The sequence below is a fragment of the Eriocheir sinensis genome, chromosome 22 (genome assembly GCF_024679095.1).
Source record: "Eriocheir sinensis breed Jianghai 21 chromosome 22, ASM2467909v1, whole genome shotgun sequence".
Classification (NCBI taxonomy): Eukaryota; Metazoa; Arthropoda; class Malacostraca; order Decapoda; family Varunidae; genus Eriocheir; species Eriocheir sinensis.
Genome location: NC_066530.1, coordinates 1164761 through 1188999, shown reverse-complemented (window position 1 = coordinate 1188999; position 24239 = coordinate 1164761). Strand labels below are relative to the sequence as shown.

Genomic DNA, 24239 nt, shown 5'->3' with positions numbered 1-24239 from the left:
GTAATCCATTTTTATCCAACTTCCTGGTGTTTGCAAGGTCGCAGGAAGTACAGAAAGCGACTAAACGGCTAATATAATATTATTCAAAGCCATATAAATCCACGATCATCTTATTAAGCACTGAAAATTACTTTAATAAGAGCATAAACTATCAATCAATCAATCAGCTTAGTACAGTCCCAGAGGCAAGACGGCGCCGCGTGAGTGTCAGTGAAGGGACGTAAACAGACGAGGAAATACAAATTATATCATGAGCGTTTTTATTCAGCAAAGAGAACATTAAGAATAAAAAGGAATTGCTGTATTAACTGTGGAACAGAAAGGGACTTTATAACACAGCAGCAGCAGAACACACGATGAAAAATAGGAGTGACAGAAGTGCCGTTAAAAAGGCTGAACTGAGAGAAGATAAACACTGAAGAGGAAGAAGAAGAGAAGAAAAAACTAAAAAGTAGAAAAAAAATAAAAAGAAGGAGGAGAAGAAGAAACTAAAAAGAAGAAGGAGGAGGAGAAGAAGAAACTGAAAAGAAGAAGAAGGATGAGAAGAAACTGAAAAGAAAAAGGAGAAGAAGAAACTAAAGAGAAGGAGGAGAAGAAATTAAAAAGAAAAAAAGGAAGTTAACAAGGCTGAACTTACCTGAGGAGAGACTGAAGAAGAAGAGGAGGAACAAGAACAGTGAAAATGCCATTGAAAAGCGAAGAGTGTGAATAACCAGACGGGGAGGAACAAGAGGAGGAGGAGGACCTAGGTGCCGATACAAAGCAATACAAGACCCCCAAAAAGAAGAAAAAGGAAAAGGAAGCCTAAATATGGGTGAGAGGCCGCGCCGAGCCTCCCCCTGCCGCCCCTCCTGCTGGCCTGCTGTCATGGCTAGGGGCGTGCTGAGGCTCCTGCTGTGCGTGGCGGCCCTGGCTCCTACTGTCCTCGCCGCTAACCAGATCAAGGGCCTGGACGATGCTATTCTATTCAGGCTCAATTGGGGTGGTGGTGGTGCTAGCGGCCTGCTGGTGAGAATAGATTAGGTTTTATGTTGTTTTATATTTTATTATGTTTTTACCTTATTGTGTTTTGTGTTCTTACTTAATTTATGTTCTTACCTAATGTGTTCTTACCTAATTTTGTTCTCCCCTAATCGTGGTCTTACCTTATTGTTTTTTTATGTTCTAACTTAATGATTTTAAAAAGAATGATACAGGCAGCCTTCTAATGTCTCTTTCCGTGGTTAGTTTTCTTCCTTGACTGAAATAAGTGGGAATAAGTATAAATGAAATAATTAGGTTAAGTTAGCTGAGATACGGAGATTCTAGAGATAAAGAAAGACACGCAGAGACATGGTAAAAAATAAGATTGTGTTGGGCCTAAATTCATGTCCCCTCTTCTGAAACTAATGTACTATGTTTTTCCTGTGAACGTAGAATATTTTTAGCAGACACAACGTCCTTCTGTAATATATTCCATTGATTTACTGCTCGCTACACGTATTTTTTTTTTTCTTTTTTTTCTGGTTAAGTTAGACAGGACCCACATTGATTCTGAAGTATTACCCAAGTCCCAATGTTTCCTAGTCAATGTTATTTGTCTTACTTTAGTTTTATGTTAGTTTACCCTTTCATTTTACCATCACATTGTATGCACTTTCACTGATATTGGAGGCATTAAGTTTCACGTATTGCATCTCCCATTCTTTCACTCTTTCCTTAGCATCTAATCTCCCATGCTCTTATTTCTCCCTCATGACTTACTTTCTCATCCCTGCCCTCCGTCTCTCCCTCAGCATCAAATCTCCCTTGCTCTTATTTCTCCCTCAGTTTCTAATCTCCCATCCAGTTATTTCTCCCTCAGCATCAAATCTCCCTTGCTTTTATTTCTCCCTCAGTTTCTAATCTCCCATCCTGTTACTTCTCCCTCAGCATCAAATCTCCCTTGCTCTTATTTCTTTCTCAGCATCAAATCTCCCTTGCTCTTATTTCTTTCTCAGCATCAAATCTCCCATCCTTTTATTTCTCCCTCAATATCTAATCTCCCATCCAGTTATTTCTCCCTCAGCATCAAATCTCCCTTGCTCTTATTTCTCCCTCAATATCTAATCTCCCATCCTCTTATTTCTCCCTCAGCATCAAATCTCCCTTGCCCTTATTTCTCCCTCAATATCTAATCTCCCATCCTCTTATTTCTCCCTCAATTTTTAATCTTCCTTGCCCTTAATTTTCCCTCAGTATTAATCTCCCATACTCCTATTCCTCCCTTACTGTAATACTTGAATTCCTTCCTCACTCTTAATCCTTCATACTCTTATTTCTCCCTCGGTTTTTAATCCCCCATGCTCATATTTGTTCCTCAGCATATAATCTCCCTTGCTCTTAGATCTCCCTTAGCATTTAATCTCGCATGCTTTTTTCCCTTAGTATTTGACCTCTCGTGCTCCTTTTCTCTCATGCTGTTCTTCCTTCCTCAGTGTTTTATCTCAGAGTTTCATCTCTCACCTCCCTTCTACAGGACTCCCCTGACTATGAGAAGATGGTGATGACGAGCTCCATGAATGAGAAATATGAGTGTTTGGTGCCCATCAAGTACGGAGCCGATGAGGTGAGGAAACGCTGATGGAACGGAGTCTGCTGTTACTCTTAGTGTGTAGTCCTGTGATATTAAGAGCCTTATTTCCTGTTGACATTGGAATTTAGGATGTGTAGGTATCTGCAATTAGAGGAGCCCCTAGCAGCTGATGAGTGTCAACCCAGTAGCTGCAGGGATCATGTTCCTTAAAGGCCCCTCTAAGCGAGAAAAATGAGGAAAAATCATCACTTATGCAAACCATTTCATAATATATATCAACGCATTCGTGATCAGTTTATGCATCATCTACTTTGGGGGGTTTATATCATTGCAAAAATTTGGCCTAACGCTGGCACACAGTAAAGCCATAAATTTGGCCTGTCGCTGCTACCGGGTTAATGAGGAAGATGCATGTTATAGAGATAGTTAGAGGGCAAGCATCAGATATCTAACTTCATTTAATAAATTATAAAAAAAAGGAATGTATGATAATGGTGGTGGTGGTGATGGTGTGCATTTCTGTATTCTTGTGCATGTCATATGAGATGGGTAAAGAGATGCATTTGCCTCAGTGAATGAGACGGAGGTTAAGAGACTAAGCTCCACTTCATTATTCATGGCTATATCATCATCTTCAGCTATTTTTAGAACACTGATTACATGGTCTCTCTGATATAGTTCTCAAATGAAAGTGATAAAGTTAAAGTCAGCCAAGATGTTGCTAGTCATCAGACATTAATATTACCCTTATGTTGACAGGATGAACCAGCCATCTACAAGGGACCAACCCCCATGGCCCTGCTGACACCTCTCTTCAAGAAGCAGTCATGTAACCTCAGGGTGAGTCTCCTCCTATGTCTTTGACTCCTCCTTTTATTCCATCAGCGCCATATGACCCCACAGTTGCGACGCCAAGAGTTGTTCTCCTCAATAATCAATCAATCCTTTTACTCCAACTCCGCTTTTTTTCACACTTTCTCTTCCTTCTCCTTCGTTCTTTTACTCTTCTTTTTTCAAACTTACCCTTCCTTCTGCTCTTGTCTCTATTTATTCTTCTTTCACACTTACTATTCCTTCTGTTCCTTCCTTTTACTCCTCTTCTTTCACACTTTTTATTCTACTCCTTCCTTTTACTCTTCTTTCACACTTACTCCTCCTTCTTCTCCTTCCTTTTACTCCTCTTCTTTCATGTATACTCTTCCTTCTTCTCCTTCCTCTTCTCAAGTGCTCTCATTTTCTTAATTTTACCTCTTTGAAAAATATTACAAGTCCTCTGAATATAGTCTGCAAGTAAGGAGTGTTTTAAGTGAAGATCTAAGACAACATTTACCTACCAACAGCTTGAGTCTTACTGGACCTACGAGCTGTGTCACGGCCGCCACATCAAGCAGTACCGGGAGGAGCGGGAGGGCAAGAACACACGCCTGCTGGAGTTCACCCTCGGACTCTTCTCGGAGGAAAGTCTTGCTGCCCTCAGTAAGTGTTTGGGGTGTTTGGTTGGGTGGGTGGTTGTATGAGCATGTGTTTGTTTCTCTGTGTCTGTTTTTTCCATCTTCCTGTCTCTGTCTATCTCCTTTTTCTACATCTATGTTTTTTCTTTATCTGTCTCACCCTCTCCATACCTGTCTGTGTGTCTCTCTCTGTCTCTCTGTGCTCTCTGGCTTTCTCTGCTTCCTTCTCTTTCTCTGCTTATCTTAAACCACCTTTGCTTCTTATTCATATGCATGTTTTCCCTTTTTATTCCCCTCTCATTCTGTCTGTAATTCTTCTTCTTGTGCCTCTGAACGCCCTTACTCTGTTCTTATAAGTGAGACAAACACGCCAAGACAGATACACGAGAAGTCACCTTCAGGCTAACATTTCCACTGATTCCTGCACATGTCCTTCACTCTCTTAATATATAACCTGTAAACTAACTCCCTTTCCCATTGCCTTTCTTGACAGGAGAGAAGGTTATGTCCAAAACAGATAAAGTCCCCTAAAGACAAACATTTCTACTTACACTTCCTTATGTCCTTCACTCTTAAAATAAAACATGTTGGCTAATTCCCTTTTCAATCTCTCTTCTTCCCAGGCGAGGATTCTGCACCGGAAACACAGGAGATCCCCATCACTGCAAACATCCCCACCACCAAGATTGAGGGAATAGACACTCCTTACTACATGGTCAACTACACTCACGGAACTGTATGCGACCTGACCGGGCAGCCACGCACCAGCCACGTCTTGTTTGTGTGCTACGAGGAGGGCCGCCACGACATCTACAGCATCAAGGAGATCTACACCTGCGAGTACGAGATTGTGGTGCTCTCCACGTACCTCTGCCAGCACCCTCTCTACAGGTGTGTGTCGATGCTTGTTGGTGTATTAACCCGGCAGCAGCGACGGGCCAAATTTGTGGCTTTACCGTGTAGCAGCGACGGGCCAAATTTGTGCCATGATATAAACCCAAAAAAATAGATGATACATAAACTGATCACAAATGCTTTGATATATATTATGAAATGGTTTGTGTGAGTAAGGATTTTTTTTTTTTTTTTTTTTCGCTTAGAGGGACCATTAAGAAACATGATCCCCGCTGCTACCTGGTTAAGATGTATACCTGAAATTGCATATACAGTACTCTGCATACTGCCTATATTTTCCTTTATCTCTTTTAACTTTCTCTTTCCTCTTTAGCAGCATTTAGTATTTCTCTTTTTTTTAAGTTTTTTTTTCACAATAAAGAATATAGGTGTCACTTTACCTAAACCTTAAACTGAAATATCTTAACTTTTGAACTTAATTTTCCCTTTTTAGTATTTCCTTTATTTTCTTGTATTTCTATGAGTCTCAAGTTTGTTCCCATTCATAATAAAGAACATATTACCTTCCCCAAACATTAGATTGAACTAAATTTTACCTTTTCCCAACTTCCATATGCCATTCTAGCAATATCTTTCACATAGCTACATCTCAGAGTTCTCTTTCTTAAAAAAATATACATAGCAATCTTCTGCAACTACATGTTTCCCCCAGACCCCGGGACCTCCCCCAGACCAACCTGCACTGCTTCCCGATGGAGGGCAGCCCAAAGAGACCCAGGAACATGCTGCAAATTGAAGCCGAGAGTCTGAAGCTGCGATCCAGTGATGCAATAGTGAGTGGGAGTGTGTAAGGAAGAGATGGAAGGTAGCTTTTTTTTTTTTGTTTTTTTTTTTTCAGCCTAAGGGGCAAAGAAAAAAAAAAAAAAAAAAAAAAAAAAAACACACTGCTCCCGAAAAGCTTAGGCATCATTAACCTTGTGTTGTTAACTAAGCTGCAGACTACTACTTCTGCATTCACCTTACTCTACCACAATGGGAAACTGCCACTCCCTTAGCATCAGTTCCAGGAATATCAATCAGCAAGACCCTTTTTCTTATGATCTTTCTATGCACTACTTTTACAGGATAATGGCTACCTATCTTCTGTTAAATATGTAGTGTTTTACTATTTATATTTTTGGCTAAATTTTTATATCTTCCTCCTTTTGTATAACCAAATAATTATGCCAAGAATAAAGTTGTTTGAAGTAAAGTATGTGGCATTTAACAATCACAAAAAAGTCTAGAAGCTATCGGTGTTCTATGATCTGGTAATAATCGACTTCTTATTGTAATGAAGAGTTCAGAATATAGATGCTTTTCCACTTTTGTCTCCTTGCAGCTAACTGGTGACACGTCCTCTGGTTCTGTGAAGTTGGAAGTTCTTGAAGATGATGATGAGGGGGGTTCTACTTCTTCCTCTTCATCTTCCTCCTCATCCTCGTCCTCTTCCTCCTCCTCTGAGCCCAAGCCACGAGTGTCCCTCTTCCCACCACAGCCAACCATTGATCAGAAGCTTGTGGAGGACTTCCTGAATGGGGAATACTGTTTGCATGGAGTGAGTGTTATTATTATTAGTACTAGTAGTAGTAGTAGTAGTAGTAGTAGTAGTAGTAGTAGTAGTAAAATTGTCATTTATTTTGCTGACTAACATTATTTACTTATTTATTTGTTTATTTTTTCTCACTGTCTCCCTTATGTATAAGTATTAATTCTCTCTTTCACACTCTCTTTTCCCTTTGTCTCTCTCTCTATTTCTATGATGGTGCAATAAAAGAAGACAGTCCAAGGGCTATTTATAACTAAGAGAAGAGAGAGAGACAGACAGACAGACAGATAGAAAAACAAGAGAGAGAGAGCACAGTCACAAACTCAAATAATACACCTACACCCTCCTCCTTGTATACAGAATACATAAAAAGCTATCAAAAAGGAGATTCCAAACCCAAATGCACACTTCAGCAATGTCTCTTCCACAGGGCTCGGGGTGGTGGAAGTACGAGTTCTGCTACGGCCGCAAGGTGGAGCAGTACCATGAGGAACGCGACGGCACCAGAATGTCCATCCTCCTCGGGCAGTTCAACGCGGAGGAGCACAAGAAGTGGATAGCAAGGGTAAGGAAGAAGAGGGGGAGTAAGTTATATGTAATTAGATAGACAGATAGATTGACTTGGGAACTTATGTGTGAAACTGGTAACAGCTGACACCCAGAGTACTAACAGAGTGGCTCTAAGAATGAACTAAGACAGAATTAAGGAAAAAGGGAATAAAGGAGATAGATGATATGGGGAGCTCAAAGAATGAACTAGGACACAGATAATTAAGAAGAAAGGGAATAAAGGAGATAGACAGGTAAGGGGAGCTCAAAGGATGAACTAGGACACAGATAATTAAGAAGAAAGGGAATAAAGGAGATAGACAGATAAGGGGAGCTCAAAGAATGAACTAGGACACAGATAATTAAGAAGAAAGGGAATAAAGGAGATAGACAGGTAAGGGGAGCTCAAAGAATGAACTAGGACACAGATAATTAAGAAGAAAGGGAATAAAGGAGATAGACAGGTAAGGGAGCTCAAAGAATGAACTAGGACACAGATAATTAAGAAGAAAGGGAATAAAGGAGATACAGGTAAGGGGAGCTCAAAGAATGAACTAGGACACAGATAATTAAGAAGAAAGGAATAAAGGAGATAGACAGATAAGGGAGCTCAAAGAATGAACTAGGACACAGATAATTAAGAAGAAAGGAATAAAGGAGATAGACAGTTAAGGGGAGCTCAAAGAATGAACTAGGACACAGATAATTAAGAAGAAAGGGAATAAAGGAGATAGACAGATAAGGGGAGCTCAAAGAATGAACTAGGACACAGATAATTAAGAAGAAAGGGAATAAAGGAGATAGACAGATAAGGGGAGCTCAAAGAATGAACTAGGACACAGATAATTAAGAAGAAAGGGAATAAAGGAGATAGACAAATAAGGGGACCTCAAAGAATGAACTAAGATAGATAATGAAGGAGATAGGCAACTAGATAAGTGGAGCTCTAAGATAATTAAGAAGAAAAGGAATAATGGAGACAGACACCCAAATAAGGGGAGCTCTTAAGAATGGAAAATGAACCAAGACAGATAATTAAAGAGAAGGGAGAAAAAAATATAGACAATAATTTAAGATCTAAGAGAGCGATAGAGCAAGCAGCAGGAAATCAGTATGAAAAAAAAGTGATGGACAGATATGAATATGAAGAAAAATGTATCACTGGCAACTTGCATTCCAGAGTCCCGATAAATAAGGAGAAAGGAGAATTAAGCAGATAGACAATTGAATAAGGTCAGACAAACTAAGAGAAACCACAAATAATCAATAGGAAAAAATAAAAGGACAAACAGATGTACATGTGGAGAAAAATATATCGTTGGCATCTCGTATCTCTGTCATGCTTTCCAGAATCCCAATAAATAAGGAGAAAGGAAAATAGGATAGATAGACACTAAAATACAGTCTAACAAACTACGAGTACCAAGAAACAACAAACCAATATGAGGAAAAGAAGTGACATAGATATTCGTGTGGAGAACAATGTATCACTGGCATCTCGTATCACCATCTTGTGTTTCAGAATCCCATTAAATAAGGAGAGAGAAAAATGAAGTAGATAGACACTAAAATAAGGTCTAACAAACTATGAATACCAAGAAACAATAAACCAATATGAGGGAAAGAAGTGACAGATAGATATTCGTGTGGAGAACAATGTATCACTGGCATCTCGTATCAGCATCTTGTGTTTCAGAATCCCATTAAATAAGGAGAGAGAAAAATGAAGTAGATAGACACTAAAATAAGGTCTAACAAACTGTGAATACCAAGAAACAACAAACCAATGTGAGAAAAAAAAGTGACAGATATTCGTGTGGAGAAAACTGTATCGCTGGTAGCTTGTATCACCATCTTGTGTTCCAAAGTCCCATTAAGTAAGGAGTAAGGAAAATAGAATAGACAATAAAATAAGGTCTGACTAAGTAAAAGTACCAATAAACCAATATGAGAACAAAAAGTGACAGACAGATATTCGTGTGGAGAAAAAATGTATCGCTGGCAGCTTATATCACCATCTTGCGTTCCAGAATCCCATTAAGTAAGGAGAAAGAAAAATAGACACTAAAATAAGGTCTGACAACTTAAGAGGAAACAAGCAACAAGAAATCAGTATGAAAAGAAATGTCAGACCTCTTCAGAAAAGTGTATTGTTGGCAGCTTGTACAGTCAGCCCTCTATTTAGCATGAGACAGGTACCAGAGAAACCCAATCAAAGTGGAGGTGTTATTTCAAAAGAGGAGAGCATCAAGACACACCTACACCTCCACTATCATCATCACCACCTCCACCACTCATATTTTCCACTTGTTTTCTGTAGTTGTTCATTACCATCACCACCACCACCTTCATCACCACTAGTATCACAAACACCTCCACCTCCACTATCACCACCACCACCACCACCACCACTTGCTAACTTCTTTCCACTTTTTTTTTACTATCCTCCCGAAATTGACCTCTTTTCTGGCCTCTTGTTCCGTTTTCCTTTGTTGGAGCAGCGTCTAGCAGGCCTTTTTTTTGTTCCTGTTTGTGTTTCCTGCCCTTGAGCTGCCTCCATAGCCTTGCCCTGCGTTCCAGAATCCCGAGAAGCTGTACCGGCCTGGCAGGAGGCAGGTGTCGCACTTCTACTCAGGCGGCTCCATGTGTGACGTCACCGGCCAGCCCCGACAGGTGGAGGTGAAGCTCAAGTGTAAGGAGTCCAACAGGTGAGGAATTACAGCATTTATTTACATATCATTTATTTTATTTATGTATATTTTGATGTGTTTCCCTGTAGTATTTATTCTCTCTCACTCTCCAGCCATCTTCTTCTCACTTGCATGTACAAAATCTCAGTGTTTTAGAGATCCTTACCCTTACTACCTACTTTTATTTGCTTATTTACTTTTATCTATTTTATTTATTTATTTTCTGTGGAGTGTTTTGTATGTCTAGTAATTAAAAGCTCAGGTGTTAGGTGTCAAACAGGTGAGGCATTACTTTCTTTATTGGTTTATTTCATTTATGTATTTTATTGTATTTATTTCAGCCCCAGCTCCATGGCCCTCTACCTCCTGGAGCCCCACACCTGCGAGTATGTGTTGGGGGTGGAGACATCCATCGTGTGCCCGCTGCTGGAGCTGGCCGACCCCCTGGGCTTGTTTAAACCTTCCCTCGACTCTGCTATTTCTTTGGGTACCTCTTTTCAGGTGTGTGTGTGTTTCCGTGTGTGTTCTAACCTGTTTGTATTATTGTGGGATAGAGTCAAGTTCATATGCTTCGTAATTTATCACATTTTAGCCAGTCTGTAATTTCTTAAAAGTTGTGTGTAGTTTTAACATGCAAGATTTAATTTGTGTTTTATGTGTTTAAATTTATGTGTTCAGTTTGTCACATTTTAGCCGGTCCGTAATTTCTTAAACTTGCGTATGGTTCTGACACACAAGATATCATTTGGTTTGTGTGTGTGCATCAAAAGGAGAGAGGGAGAGAGAAGTGGTATTTCAATGTATTTTCCTGTAGTATGAATTCTCTCTCACTCTCCATCCATCACACACACACATGCATAGATTCTCAATGTCTTGGAGATCCATACAATACTCTATTTAACTTAAAGTGAGAATGCGTCAGATGAGAAGCCCCGCCCACTCCCCTCCTACCTGATCCCACCTGAAACCAGATTTTGCCCAACCTCCCTTGGATGAGCTGTTTACCATTTACCAGCACTAAAGCAGCCATGCCCTTCCTCTGTCACCTATGGAGAGGAGCTACTTACCTGACATGTTCTCACCTTAGGCAGAATAGACTATACCTTCAAACATTCTCTAATGAAATAAAAACTACAGGCTACACTTTCCAATTCCTTTTTCCACAGCCTTCCAAGGGGTCATCTTCCTCAGTGGGCGGGTCAGTGAAGAAGGTGGCGCACAAAGGAACGATAGAGGAGAGCCACGTAGACGAGGATGAAGATTATGACGACGAGGATGAGGAGGAGGACGACGAGGAGTAAGCGGCGGAAACAAGTGCCTTCTATTAAGTAGCTAACATGTCTGTGTGGGATGTGAAGTTAAGTATGTAAGCCAAAGGTAAGGTGCACTGCTATGAACTTTGAGGTTTATAACATGCGTAAGCTAAAGGAAAGATGCATGGCTTCAGATTTTGAGGTTTATAATGTATTTGTCAAAGGTAAAGTGCATTGTTAAAGAATTTGGGGTTTATAGTATTAGCCAAGGGAAAGGTACATTGCTACAGAATTTGAGGTTTATAACATATGTAAGCTAAAGAAAAGATGGTTGACTACAGATTTTGAGGTTTATGATTTGTTTAAGTGAAAGGTAAAGTGCATTGTTAAGGAATTTGGGGTTTATAATGAGTATAAGTCAAGGGGAAGGTGCATTGCTACAGAATTTGAGGTTTATAACATGTGTAAGCCAAAGGAAAGATTCATAGCTACAGATTTTGAGGTTTATAATGTGTTTAAGCCAAAGGAAAGATGCGTTAGTTTAGCCAAAGCCTTCCAATGAGTCCCTTCAGCCCAACCCTCATCTTTTACCTCAACCCAGAGTGCATTATTTCACACCCTTTCACTGAGTCCCCTTAAGCTTAGCCCTATTCTTTTAGTTCACCCCAGAGTGCATTATTTTAGTCTCAGCCTTCCCACAAGTCCCCTAAACCTAACCTTCTTTTTTTACATCAACCAAAAATGACGGTGGTGTAACATAAGGGAAGACTGTTTAAAAGGAGGGCATAGTTGGGCTTCAGGGATTGGTTGACTAAATGATAAGAGGGTGGAGTGGGTCTGAAGAAGAGGGTCGAGTGTTAAATAAGGAAAGACTGGTTAAGAAGAGGGCATAGTGGGACTTCAAGGACTGGTAGACTAAATGACTGAATGGAATAAATGAGAAGAGGGTTGGGGGGGTCTTAAGGGAATATAGAAGGGACTGCAGTTACATAAGGAAAGACTTTAAGAAGAGGGCAGAGTGGGGCTTGAGGGACTGGTAGACTAAATGGCTGAATGGACTAAATGAGACGAGGGTTGGGTGGGTCTTAAGGGAATTTAAAAGGGACTGCAAATGAAGAGGGCTGAGTGTTACATAAGGAAAGACTTTAAGAAGAGGGCAGAGTGGGGCTTCAGGGGCTGGTTGGCTGGCAGTGACTATAACAGAATGTATTAGAAAGTCTCAAATGTAAGTGGTATGAGGCCATTGGTAAACAGCACTTGGGACCATTTCTCTTTGCATGTGATGGAGGAAATAATGATGATATATATTTTCATTATTGTAGGGAAGGAGGAAAACTTCTTTTTTGGGGATGCAAGCCACAAAGGTACCAGATGCATAACTCGTATTAATTGAAGGGAAAATTAAGTATATATATGTTATGCTCAAATTTTTCTACTGTTAGCTTGTGAATCTGGAGTTAAATTGGCCTGGCAAATAAGCCCCTCCCCCTTGTGTGTGACATGTATATGATTGGTCAGTTCAGAAGAAGACAGCCTGTGATTGGTGGATTCCAGGGAAGGTTATCTCTTATTGGTCACTGCTTTGCACTGGACACCTTTGGCTCTCACAACAGATATTTCAAATGGCCATGAAGGAGATCAGTCAGGTTTTCATGAGTGTTTTTGCCATACGTGGTGCAGAAGCCTTGTCAAACCGTCACACTAGCGTTCGTAGCATGAAGTCCGTTCTGGGTGTGACAGATTCTGGAATTATATACCATGAGTGCGGCGCTGCCAGTTCGACCGCCAATTTTCAAATCTGTCTCCCTACCTACCTACCCACAACCTAATTGGCGGTCGAACTGGCAGCACCGCACTCATGGTAATTCCAGAATCTGCCACACCTAGAACGGACTTCATGCTACAAACGCATTATAGACTCCTAAAACTACCCCTGGAAGTACCCACAACCTCCATGAAGGACTTGTCTAATGTGGGCATGAGTCCTGAAATGTATTAGAATGTGAATCTTATGTGCTAGCAGTTCATAAGCAATTAATGTCCCTCTTCAGTGCAGGATGTGTGTGACGTGAGTGCTGGGATGGATTGTATCTTATTGGTTTCTGTGCATGTGGGCAGGGCCTGTTTGCCAAGGTAATTTGAACAGAGTATATATGAGGTGTCTGGAAGAGAAGGGATATAAGGAACAAAGCCATTTTTTCTATTTCAAGAGTTCAAGAGGAAAGAAATTGACCTATCTTTCAGCCACTCCTTTTGACTCTTTTGTGGGAACAGTGAGTAGCGGGCTTTTTTTTCATTATTGTTTCCTTTTTTTTGCCCTTTAACTGTTTCCTCTAATGTAAAAAAATAAAAGGTTGCACTGGGAAAGAGACTACACATTCCAGAAAGAATAAGATTGAAGCTACAAGGGAGTTACCTCGGATTTGGAGTACAGAGGTTTGGTTTTCCCTTGCAACTTAGCTCTTGTTCCCTGTTCAAACTAGAAACAATGGCTCTGTCCCTCAGCCCCCTCTCCTCCAGACCCTCATACTTCACAAGGAGCACTTATATTGAGGCTGCAAGAAGGAGTGTGACCATTACTAGCCTATAAGCACCACATTCCACTTTCTCGGTGAAGATTAAGCTTTATGTGGCAGTGGTGAGTGTGTGTCTGTCCACCGCTGGGTAAAGGCAAATCTATTCCGGTGCAGTTGATTACATAGGGGAAGAATATCCACCATGATTAGAGTCTTATAGTTGATAATTCATGGTTCTAAACTATGAATTTGCACAATGTTATTATTATTGTTATTATTTCTTTAAGTAACACTATAGTATCCGTTGTAACTGCATAGCCAGTCTTCTGTTTCCTTTTCAGATACTTTTCATCACAGAGTTAATGTTTCAAGTCTTTTATTCTTATATGAGATTAGCACAGTCACATGTTTTGTAGATGAGATTGGACACTTGTGTAAGAGATTAAGTATGTGTCACCAGCTATGCAAGTTCTTATTCATGTCTCAATCAGTATCCATTCACACTTAACTTACTTTATTTGAGGAGCTAGAGCTTATTAGCCTTCAGAAATATCTCAGGTTACTACCACTACTACTACTACGACTTACTACCACACCTAACCACTACTGTTATTACTACTACCCCTTTCACTACTAATACTACCACTGCTGCTGCTACTACTACTACTAATGCTGCTACTGTGGTGTCATTCATCACTTAGTAGACGACTGTGCTTCCCATTTGTTATATTTCAGGAAAGTGGGGCTCGGCGCTGTTAAAATCAATAGTTCGGACACGTTCACATGTTAAGCAAAGGTTATGCAGCATCACAGACTCGTGCACTTGGTAAATATGCAATGTGATATCAGGCGAATTTAGCTTAGAACTAGAATATCATGAGTACTGTATATTGTGTGGGTTCTAGGATGTTTGGGGATTGTAATTATATACTTTTCGGGAATTGAAATTAACATATCGTCACCCTCGTAAAGAAACCGCCTAAATCATTATTTTCTACTTTTCGGGAAATCAGAAAAGAACTGTCATTATCTCATTTGGCTTAAGACTTAGGCAGAAATGAAAAGGCATATTCTAGAACACTCAAACCCTGAATAACGAAGGCAACTATTCAAAAATGGGCATCACATGTTAAAAAATTGATGTACGTAAACAAAAGAAATCACTGAAAAATTACTTAGGCAATTACTTTATGAGGGTGACAATATATACTTGCCCCTGATAAATATGTGGTGTTGTATCAGGAAATCAGCTTAGCAATTTTCTATGATCCTTATGCACTGTGTGTAGATTACAGTATATTTGGGAGCTAAGATTTTTCAGCTATGCCTATTGAAATTAAGGTTACATATATATAATTGCTCTTGAGAAGTATAGAGTCGGGCATCAGAGAGATTACCGAGAACTTGAATGCCTTAAATATTTGAACTGTGCAGATTCCAGGATGTTTAAGAATTAGCATTGTTGTTGTTGCTGATATGTTGTGGTGATGGCAGGTGGAGAGAGCTGCTGTAGATAATGCAAGCTTACAAACTGTGTGTATTATGTATTTGGTGAAAGGCGAGTGTGTGTGTGTATGGGAGAGTATGAGTTAAGTGAGGAGAGGAACTATAGGTGGTGGGAAGTGTGTGTTGGTGCCTGTATGTGTGAGTGTGTGTGTGTTTCTATAAATGCATATGGAAGTCAAATGAGGGGTTATATAGTGTGTGATAGGGTATGTGTTTGCCAGTTCATATGTGCAGTTTTTGTTTTGTACTTATGTATCAGTGGAAGGAGAAAAAATACCCTGAAAAATTAAACTGGAGGATAAATAAATAACTCAAAACAAAGGGAGAAAATTGAGGTGAAGGATAGAAATTAAATATCTCAAATTTATGGGAAAAAAACATGAAAATTGAACTGAAGGATTAAATTAAAACTTTCACTATTTCACTTCTGAGGACATGAGTAATTAAAGTGAAGAATAAATAAATAACTCAATTGAGGTGAAGGATGGAAATTAAATATCTCAAAGTTATAGGGAAAAAACATGAAAATTGAACTGAAGGATAAAATTGAGTCATATTACTTAACTTTCACTATTTCACTTCTGAAGACATGAGTAATTAAAGTGAAGAATAAATAAATAACTCAATTGAGGTGAAGGATGGAAATTAAATATCTCAAAATTATGGGGAAAAAACATGAAAATTGAAATGAAGGATAAAATTGAGTCATATTACTTTACTTTCACTATTTCACTTCTGAGGCAACGTTGCCAGATTGTTGTACCCGTCTCTTATTTACAGACTTCTGACCCCAAATCTGTCTCCTAAGCCCCAATACCTAGGTTAATTTATATTTATCATTAAAATAGTTAATTCCTGATGTTTCTTGGCAATAATTGGGCGTCAGAAACCAGTAAATACTATGCTCTGAGTACGATAATCTGGCAACAGTGTTCTGTGGACATGAGTAATGCATAGTCAGTCGAGCGACACTGCAGCTAAAAACACGTCCATTGCATTCCCCCACGGCACAATATATTCTGGAAACGCACTTGAGAACCTATATTCTTATCCATTTATCTTCACATGTGTCTGTAGGAGTAATGATAACAGCAATAGTGGATGGTTTTGTGGAAATGTTCATGTCTGTAGGTGGAATATGAATGTTCTTGGATTACTGAGGGCAGGAAGGGAGGAGGATGTTCAGTTTCTGTTCTGGGAAACCTTTGAAGAGTAGAGTCTTTGGGTCACTTTCACAGTTCGCCATGATGGGGTAGTAAACCTCCAAACCAATGCCAAAGACTTCAAAATTCCTTGTGTAGTGTTTGGTGTTCATATTTAAGTTAAGAAATTTGAGGAAACTATAAGGAAATCTCTTGTGTATCAGGCCTTGCATCAAAATCCTAACCATTGCAGAGTGTTGAAGATTAAATAGTATGGTTCAGGTGATTAAAACCCACTGTGTTGGACCGTGAAATCGGCTTTATGTGTTTTGAAAGTTGCGGCATTGGTGCTGTTCTCTCCATTCTGTGTTTATGGCTCCAGGCTTTACTGTGTATATATACCTAGATCCAAAAACTGACAAAAAACCTACAATTTGGCAGCAACTTCAGCCACATCATTCCTTTTGGGGATATATTCTAAATGTGTTTTGGCACATATACCTCCCAAGCTCAGAAATGGTGTGTAATAACCTTGTATGTCACCTCAATTTTTCAAGGTTTTTTTTCCCCATATAGAGTACTAACATTAAGGGTATGTATGTAGGAACTGGCAAACCTATTGTAGCTGTGAATGAAGCCTATACCTGGTGTGTCCTTGTGTTCATAAGGGTTTTGTATTGCTGTACACATTTGGAATTGAAGTGTATATTTATAACAGGCTGGTTTACATGACTCGTTCTTTCTTTTACTCACTTTATTTATAATATTTCCTTGACAATAGTAATAGCTCTGCTCATAATTCTTCGACATACTCGGGGAAGTACAATACAGAAGTTATTCGGAAAACACGTAACGGAGAAAATTAAAAGATGTAATACTCAGAAAAGTGTGAAGAGAAAAACTCTTGAGTTAAAAATAAAGCTGACTGAAATAACATGAGAACAGTTCCGAGAATAGTTGCTCTGAAAATATTAATGAAATACAAAATGAGTGTAATTCAGTAAAGTTCAGGAGAGGAAAAAATATCTAGGAAAAATACACAAGAGAAAAAGTTCCTATCTCAAAGTTACACAGAAAGTCCTAAATAAAATAACAAGTACACAGGAAAGTGCAAAAAAAAACAGGAAAAACTTCTATGAAAAAAAGGCACTCGGGAACACGCATGAAGATACATAAAAAAAAGTTACCGGTAACTCAACAAAGTACAAGAAAGAGAAGGTTGATCTGGAAAGGACATAAAAGTAAAATACAAGAAAAGGGTAAATACAAAATGAGAGCAAAAATGCATACGCAGAAAATACAAAGAAGGGTTACTCAGGAAAACTGCTGTGCTGGAAAGTAATCAGACACTCGGAAAAATACAAAAAAGGGAAAGTTACACAGGAAACTTGCTGTGCCGAAAAGTAATTGGACACTCAGAAAAATACAAAAAAAGGGAGTTATTCAGGAAACTTGCTGTGCCAGAAAGTAATTAGACACTAGGAAAAATACAAAAAAGGGAAAGTTACACAGGAAACTTGCTGTGCCGAAAAGTAAATGGACACTTGGAAAAATACAAAAAGAACAAAAAGAACAAGCTACTCAGGGAAGTACCAAGAAAAAAAATACAAATGCCAAATGAGAAAACAAAGTACGTAAATAATTTGACCAAAGTTGGTGTTCTCGTTTCATACAATTCACATAAATCCAAACTATATAAATACAAATTCTCATCAACCAATGCTATAACCTATACAAAAAAGGACTTTGGTGTAGTACTCACTGGCATCACTTCTTACTGGTGCACTCCATTATAAATTACAAAGTCGTCCAAACCAATTCAGAAGACTCAAGACAGAGTAAGGCAAAGATGTACTCAGCATGTTACTATTATCGTTATTATTAAACAGTGCAAATGGTAAAGCCAGATGAGTACTAATACTATGGCATACAGTCTTAAGCTTTGCCACACCTGAGACGGAGATTTTATGAGCAAGAAGAGGAAAAAAATAAGGAGAAACAAGACAAAGAGAAACTGGACCAACACTACCCATCCATCCATTCCATAAAACATACTTATCCTCTCGACCCACTGACAAGCATAACCCAAGCTAGTATAAGTTGTAAAGGTTGAAATTCCTGTCAGTCTCTCATTAAATAAATTATAAATTGCCCAGCACCAACTGACCTAAGAAAGAATAAGACTATGGTGTACTCGGCATAAATTCTTGCACTTGAAATTCCTGCCAGCTCCTCCTAGATAAAATATAAATTCTTTCTGACTAACTAACACTGTGACCAAACAACTTGAACCCCTGAAGAAAATATGACACACAAAGAAGGAAAATAAATTATAATGTTTGTTTTATCATAGAAGAGACGCATTTTGAACGGTGAAAATGCACGGAAAGGAATTCAGTCAGAGTGGAATTTTGTTTTACACAGAAGAGAATGACTTTGCAAGGAAGAGTTGAAGTAGGAAATATACAAAGAGGCTCAGGTCTCCTTCACACAAGCATCATTAAATTGTCCTTGTGGCCCAATGATCAACAGAGCCCATGGGAACTCGAACAATGCATCATGTAAACAGTCCCACAAAACTCGACTGTCCATCACGTTGTGCCATCATCATGTGAAGGAGGCCACAGAGGAACAACTAAGAATCCTCCCATCACAATATTGTCATAAACATTCTCTCACTCCAGGCATAACTAACATAGTTATAAAATACTCACATCATTTTCTTACATAAAAGTAGTGGAAAATTGATTGATGACCTCTCTGCCAGCTCACCATCCAGGCCTACCAAATTTTTCAAACCTGGACAGCCTGAACTAAACACACTCGGGGCATGTTTGCTTACCCATACACGCCATTCCAATTGCTCATCACACCCGGGGGGGAAAACAGTGGTCCTGGGAAAATGGATTGAGGTATAAAAAGAGGGAGGGGGAAGAGGAGGGCATCAATTTTACCTAAGTATATTCAGTATCAAATTGGAATGGCGTGTGCAAATTCTCAGACGTCCCCTAAGAATACGCAACCACCGAACTGCATCAAAACTCCTCAGTCCTCAAAAAAGTTCATAACGCTAAAACGTTCGCACTTTGTACATTGTAAGACTCTCAAGATGCCACGGACACACACTCGCATGACAACCATATGTGCCATCATTGTTTCTTGAAGCTTTTCAGGATGGGGTAGATGTTGTCAAAGGCTTCATAAATTTGATTCCTCACTTTCGCACCTGTTGAAAGGGAGAGAAGTCAGCATCAGTGTGGTTGGCGAGATGAATTTGTATTACTGTCAATGTCCTCTAACTTCTCTTCTTAACAGTTTAGAAACATTAACCATAGCAGACTAGAAACATTAACCATAGCAGACAAGAGCAACATCATCATTACTAGCATCAATGTTGGTGGCTGGAGTCGTTATCAGTATCCTTTTATAGTCTAAATTTATGTCTAACCCAAAGAAAAATATCAACCGAAGGAACCTCCTGAGCCACCCATCAACGCCATAAATTTCTTTGTATTCACTCACTTCATACAAGCAACAGATCTTCAATATGCACTAAAAGCACCTCTGAACAGCTCCGTATACGATTAACTGCTGTGCTTGCTATACTTAATGCAACACTGGAGAGGATCAATGTGCCTGTACACTCCTCCCTTACCTGTGAGTACCACCTTGCCGGACACAAATATGAGAAGAACAATGCGGGGCTTCACCATGCGATAGATGAGGCCGGGGAACAGCTCAGGCTCGTAACTGTGGGGAGAGAAACAGTGTGACCCAAGTGACTGGATAACGTGCAAAGAAACTCGCTCTGAACTCAAAAGAAATTATCCAGCCTGCAACTTAGGAGAAAAGAGCGTAACCTAGTGTGACCCATCTGACTGGATAACTTACAAAAAAAAAAGGATCTGAATGCAAAAGAAAGGAACTAATAACCTAACTGAACTGACTGAATGACTGACCACCAAGATAAGGGCTGGTAAATGAAGAGAAAATTGTATAACCTAGTGTGACCCAACTGACTGGATAACTTGCAAAAAATGGCCCCTAACTCAAAAGAAAATAAAGAACAATCCAACCAAACTGACTTGAGTGACCAGCAAGATGAAGGCTTGTAAATGAGGAGAAACAAGTGTAACCTAACAAGCCAAATAACTGAAAAAGAAGGAAATTGTAACTTACCTGACTGAATGCATAGATAAGCAACTGGATTGTAAATGGAGCTAACTGATGTGGAGGAGGAGGAGGAGGAAGAGGAACAGTGTAAGAGTTCACTTCAATTGCTTATCACAGTCTTCCTACCTGCTGAACTGACTATGGGTGAGCACGAGGCCCTCCAGTCTGATAGGGAACTTAACGTCACAGCTCCCCACCATGTTCTGGATCTTGAACTCCATAAACTTTGCCTGTGAAGGTGACAGAAGGCAAGGTATATGAGCAAAACTTATATTCATCTATTTTCATGTATTTGTTCATCCATCTTTTCTCTCTAGTAATTTAAATATTCATCAGTGTATTCTATATACATATCCATCTTTTTCTTCCATACGCACAATGACAAGGCATGCATTCACCCAAGAACACCCAGTCACACAACCGCACTAAAGTATAAAAGGTTGTCATGTAATGTTAACAACACTTACAACCTACGATACCCTTGCAACATACACACAATACAGGACACTCACAGCCACAAACAGTAGCACAACACAACACAGCCCCCAAAACAGGCACATAACACCACCATATACAATCTTACTCTCAATCCAAGCTTTTGCACACATCCACAAACATCCACACAACACAACACAACCCCAAGAACACTTACACAACATAGAACAACACACAACACAACACAGCCCCAAGAACAACACACAACACAACACAGCCCCAGGAACACTTACACAACATAGAACAACACACAACACAGCCCCAAGTACAACACACAACACAACACAGCCCCAAGAACACTTACACAACATAGAACAAAACACAACACACAACACAGCCCCAAGAACACTTACACAACATAGAACAACACACAATACCCTCATCAACTTACAGGGAACCCAAGCTTTTGCACAATCCGCGCGTACTTCCTCGCCGCCAATCTTGAGTCATCCTCACTCTTGGCCCCAGTGCACACCATCTTGCCCGAGGAGAAGATGAGGGCGGTGGTGCGCGGCTCACGGATACGCATGATCACCGCCGCAAATCGCTTGGGGTTGTACTCGGCATTACGTGCGTGCAGGGCGATCTTTTTGAGGTCCAGCTTGCAGTTCAGGTTAACAGTTGAGACGATGTTTCTGGAAGGCAGCGAATAAATATATAAACAAGTAGAGAAATCTGGAAGGCAATGAGTAAATAAATAAACAAGTAGAGAAATCTGAAAGGGGACAAGTAAATGAGTGAACAGTTGGAAAATAAAATGGTGTCAATTGTAGACAGATAAAGCAAGGGACTGTGAATGGTGTTATTAACTGTAGATCAACGTAAAGGAATATAAATAAGTTGATAAACAGAAAACCACGAACTATAAATACAACAAAACAACATACTGCAGCTGCGGTACAATGCCGGGGTCATTAGAGTGTGGCGTCATGGGGGTCATGGGGCCACCCGCTGGAGTGGAGGGGCCCAGGGCTGACCCAAACATGGCCCCAGCCCCCACCTGTGACCCGCCACCCATTGCAGGGGACATGAGGTTCTGCGGAAAGAGTGAGGGTGTTAACCCTTTCCATCCGTGACGCAGACGTCAGCGTCACAGTATGGAATGGGTCAAGAGGAAATGGAAGAGGATTAATCCTCTTCTAAACCTCTCAATCCTCCTCCAAATTTCTCTTAATCCTCTTCCATTTCCTCTTAAGAGGTTTAGAAGAGGATTAAGAGGAAAAGGAAGAGGATTAAGGGGTTTAGAAGAGGACTAAGTCCCTTTCCATTTGGTGACGCCGTCGGACGCCAACGTCGGCGTCGCCGGAGTGGAGTTAAAAGCCATAAATCATCATCCATTTTTTTCTCTCACTTTTCTTATGAATTTAGACATTCAATACAATAACCCACTTCCAACTCTCTTATCAAGCTATTTTCACAAAGTATACATTAATAAAAATAAATCGGTCAATAAAAAAATTGCTAAGAAATATTCAACTGCTAACTTACAGGTGTGTGTGGTTGCATAAGGTTATGTGGCGTTAGGCCGGTGCCGAACTGTTGCTGTTGTTGCTGCCCCATTTGTGCCCCTTGTTGCTGCTGCTGCTGTTGTTGCTGCTGTGCAGACTGCTGCTGTTGCTTCTGCTGTGCCGAGAGCAATATCATCTCCTCCTCCCCCGAGTGTGCCAGCGGCGTCCCGATGCTGGGGATGCTGAACCCCGGCGAGGGAAGCAACTGATCCATGGTGGTAAGACCTGGGGGTAGACATGAATGGGTGAAACTCCAGAATTACACCCATTTTTAAGATGGCAAACAGAGTGGCAGCCACATAGTTCACATCCTGTCATGCATGATCTGGGGGTAGATGTGAATGGGTGAAACTCCAGAATCATACCTGCTTGAAGATGGCAGAGAAGAGCAGGTCACCATCTAGTATACATTCTGTGATCTTTTAAGGTAACAAAACTTCACTTTAAGCTAAGAGATGTTAACCTAATGTTAGTGGGGTTAGGTTACTGTTGTTTATTTGATGTTTGGTTTCTTTATTGACATTGCCTTTCAAGTTTTTAAGTTACTTTATTTGATGAGGATGCCTTTAAATTCTCAGGTCACTATATTTGACAGGGTTGATAATTATGTTAATAGGCAACCTCATCAAAGAAACCTATTTGACTGTTAGGTTAGTTCAAGGAGTTTGCTCTTTGTGGGGTTAGTTTACTTGATTTCATTAGGTTACCGATCTAGTTACTAGGTTATTTTATTTGGCAACCTTGTCAAATAAAGTAACCAAGTAACCTAACAACTTAAAAGGCAACTTCATCAAAGAGCAGTGTCATTAAAGAAACCAAACAACATCAAATATCGTCATGATGATGATGATATTTGATGTTGTTATATGTGTGTTATGCGCCTGAAAAATGTCCTGCCCATTATCATCCAGATCCAGATCCTTGCCCCAGTAACTCCAGTCTATCCATCCATATACTAGACTAACAGAATCTATTATTATATCTTATTACTCCTACACCGTTTACCTGAAACCTCATCAACGGTAAACGGTAAACACACACAGCAGGATAAGGAGGTAAGAAGACACCCAAAACATCCTCTTCCTTCCCCCAATAAGAACATAGCCAAAACATCCTCTTCCTTCCCCCAGTAACTTCAGTCTATCCATCCATATTCTACTGACAGAAACAGAATCTATCATTATATCTTATTACTCCTACACACAGCAGGATAAAGAGGTAAGAAGACACCCAAAACATCCTCTTCCTTCCCCCAGTAACTCCAGTCTATCCATCCATATTCTATTGACAGAAACAATCTATCATCATATCTTATTACTCCTACACACACAGCAGGATGAAAAGGTAACAAGACAGCCAAAACATCCTCTTCCTTCCCCCAATACAAGCATAATCACCCCCCAGCCGGTACTTTATTTATTTATTATTTCTTCCTAATGTAGCGTAAGGGGTAACTAACACAAATAACCCCGCCACTAACAACCCCATTATTACTGTTATTATTGGTCCTACAGGCAGTCTCCCGGCGCCGAAATAAAGGCAAGGGTGTTCTAATGGCAGGTGGGAGTGTTGCGGGCTTACCAGTGTTCTCTTGGGGACAATAATGGGCATAGAGGTGGAGGAGCCGCGGGCCGACCCTCCTTCACGCTTGGTCTTGGTCCTGGTCTTGGTCTTGATGTTGAATTCTGTTTGACTGTTGAGTGTTGACTGCTCTTGATTGTTTACTGTTGACTGGAGACTGTTAATGACTGTTAACAGTCAACAGTCAACAGTAAAACAATCAAGGTCAGTCAACAGTCAAGTGAATCATAATCAAGAGCAGCAACAGTCAACAGTCATCAGCAGTCAACAGTCAACAGTAAAATAATCAAGAGCAGTCAACAGTCAAATGAACAATAATCGAGACCAGCAACAGTCAACAGTTAACAACAATCAATTGATTGTTGCTGACTGTTGACT

The 24239-nt window shown here is 40.0% G+C and overlaps 2 protein-coding genes and 1 long non-coding RNA gene across 4 annotated transcripts; 2 read left to right on the top strand and 1 right to left on the bottom strand.

Moving 5' to 3' along the window:
* The first annotated feature begins 210 nt into the window (after window positions 1-210).
* LOC127001897 (endoplasmic reticulum lectin 1-like) lies at window positions 211-16836 on the top strand. Of its 2 annotated transcripts, XR_007755531.1 has the most exons (12): window positions 211-1008; window positions 2498-2587; window positions 3314-3394; window positions 3895-4030; window positions 4629-4896; window positions 5573-5693; window positions 6242-6457; window positions 6879-7013; window positions 9578-9705; window positions 10029-10188; window positions 10854-15439; window positions 15594-16836. XR_007755531.1 is itself a non-coding variant. In XM_050867131.1 (11 exons), exons 1-11 carry the CDS (start codon window positions 811-813, stop codon window positions 10986-10988), a joined length of 1668 nt encoding a protein of 555 aa, XP_050723088.1. In that variant the 5' UTR covers window positions 211-810; the 3' UTR covers window positions 10989-16836. The 2 variants fall into 2 exon arrangements, 1 of the variants encoding a protein (XP_050723088.1); XM_050867131.1 differs by having other exon boundaries at window positions 10854-16836.
* On the top strand, window positions 7021-7866 carry LOC127001904 (uncharacterized). The gene is made up of 3 exons (XR_007755533.1): window positions 7021-7251; window positions 7322-7461; window positions 7736-7866. It is a non-coding gene; the product is annotated as an uncharacterized LOC127001904 (long non-coding RNA).
* LOC127001901 (uncharacterized) lies at window positions 10851-24015 on the bottom strand. The gene is made up of 7 exons (XM_050867135.1): window positions 23862-24015; window positions 22261-22505; window positions 21660-21808; window positions 21164-21407; window positions 20404-20507; window positions 19760-19854; window positions 10851-19330 (listed from the first exon to the last, which is right to left on the bottom strand). The coding sequence occupies exons 2-7, from the start codon at window positions 22492-22494 to the stop codon at window positions 19254-19256; spliced, it is 903 nt and encodes a 300-aa protein (XP_050723092.1). The 5' UTR covers window positions 22495-22505; window positions 23862-24015; the 3' UTR covers window positions 10851-19253.
* Between the last annotated feature and the right edge of the window lie 224 nt (window positions 24016-24239).

Excerpts from the sequence above, each read along its gene's own strand:
- LOC127001897 (XM_050867131.1), top strand. The coding sequence starts at position 811 with ATGGGTGAGAGGCCGCGCCGAGCCTCCCCCTGCCGCCCCTCCTGCTGG. Across the intron at positions 4,897-5,572 it reads TGCCAGCACCCTCTCTACAG|ACCCCGGGACCTCCCCCAGA; the intron begins GTGTGTGTCGAT and ends TGTTTCCCCCAG. Across the intron at positions 10,189-10,853 it reads CTTTGGGTACCTCTTTTCAG|CCTTCCAAGGGGTCATCTTC; the intron begins GTGTGTGTGTGT and ends CTTTTTCCACAG.
- LOC127001901 (XM_050867135.1), bottom strand. The coding sequence starts at position 22,494 with ATGGATCAGTTGCTTCCCTCGCCGGGGTTCAGCATCCCCAGCATCGGG. Across the intron at positions 21,408-21,659 it reads GGCATTGTACCGCAGCTGCA|AAACATCGTCTCAACTGTTA; the intron begins GTATGTTGTTTT and ends GCTGCCTTCCAG. Across the intron at positions 20,508-21,163 it reads TGCAAAAGCTTGGGTTCCCT|GCAAAGTTTATGGAGTTCAA; the intron begins GTAAGTTGATGA and ends TCACCTTCACAG.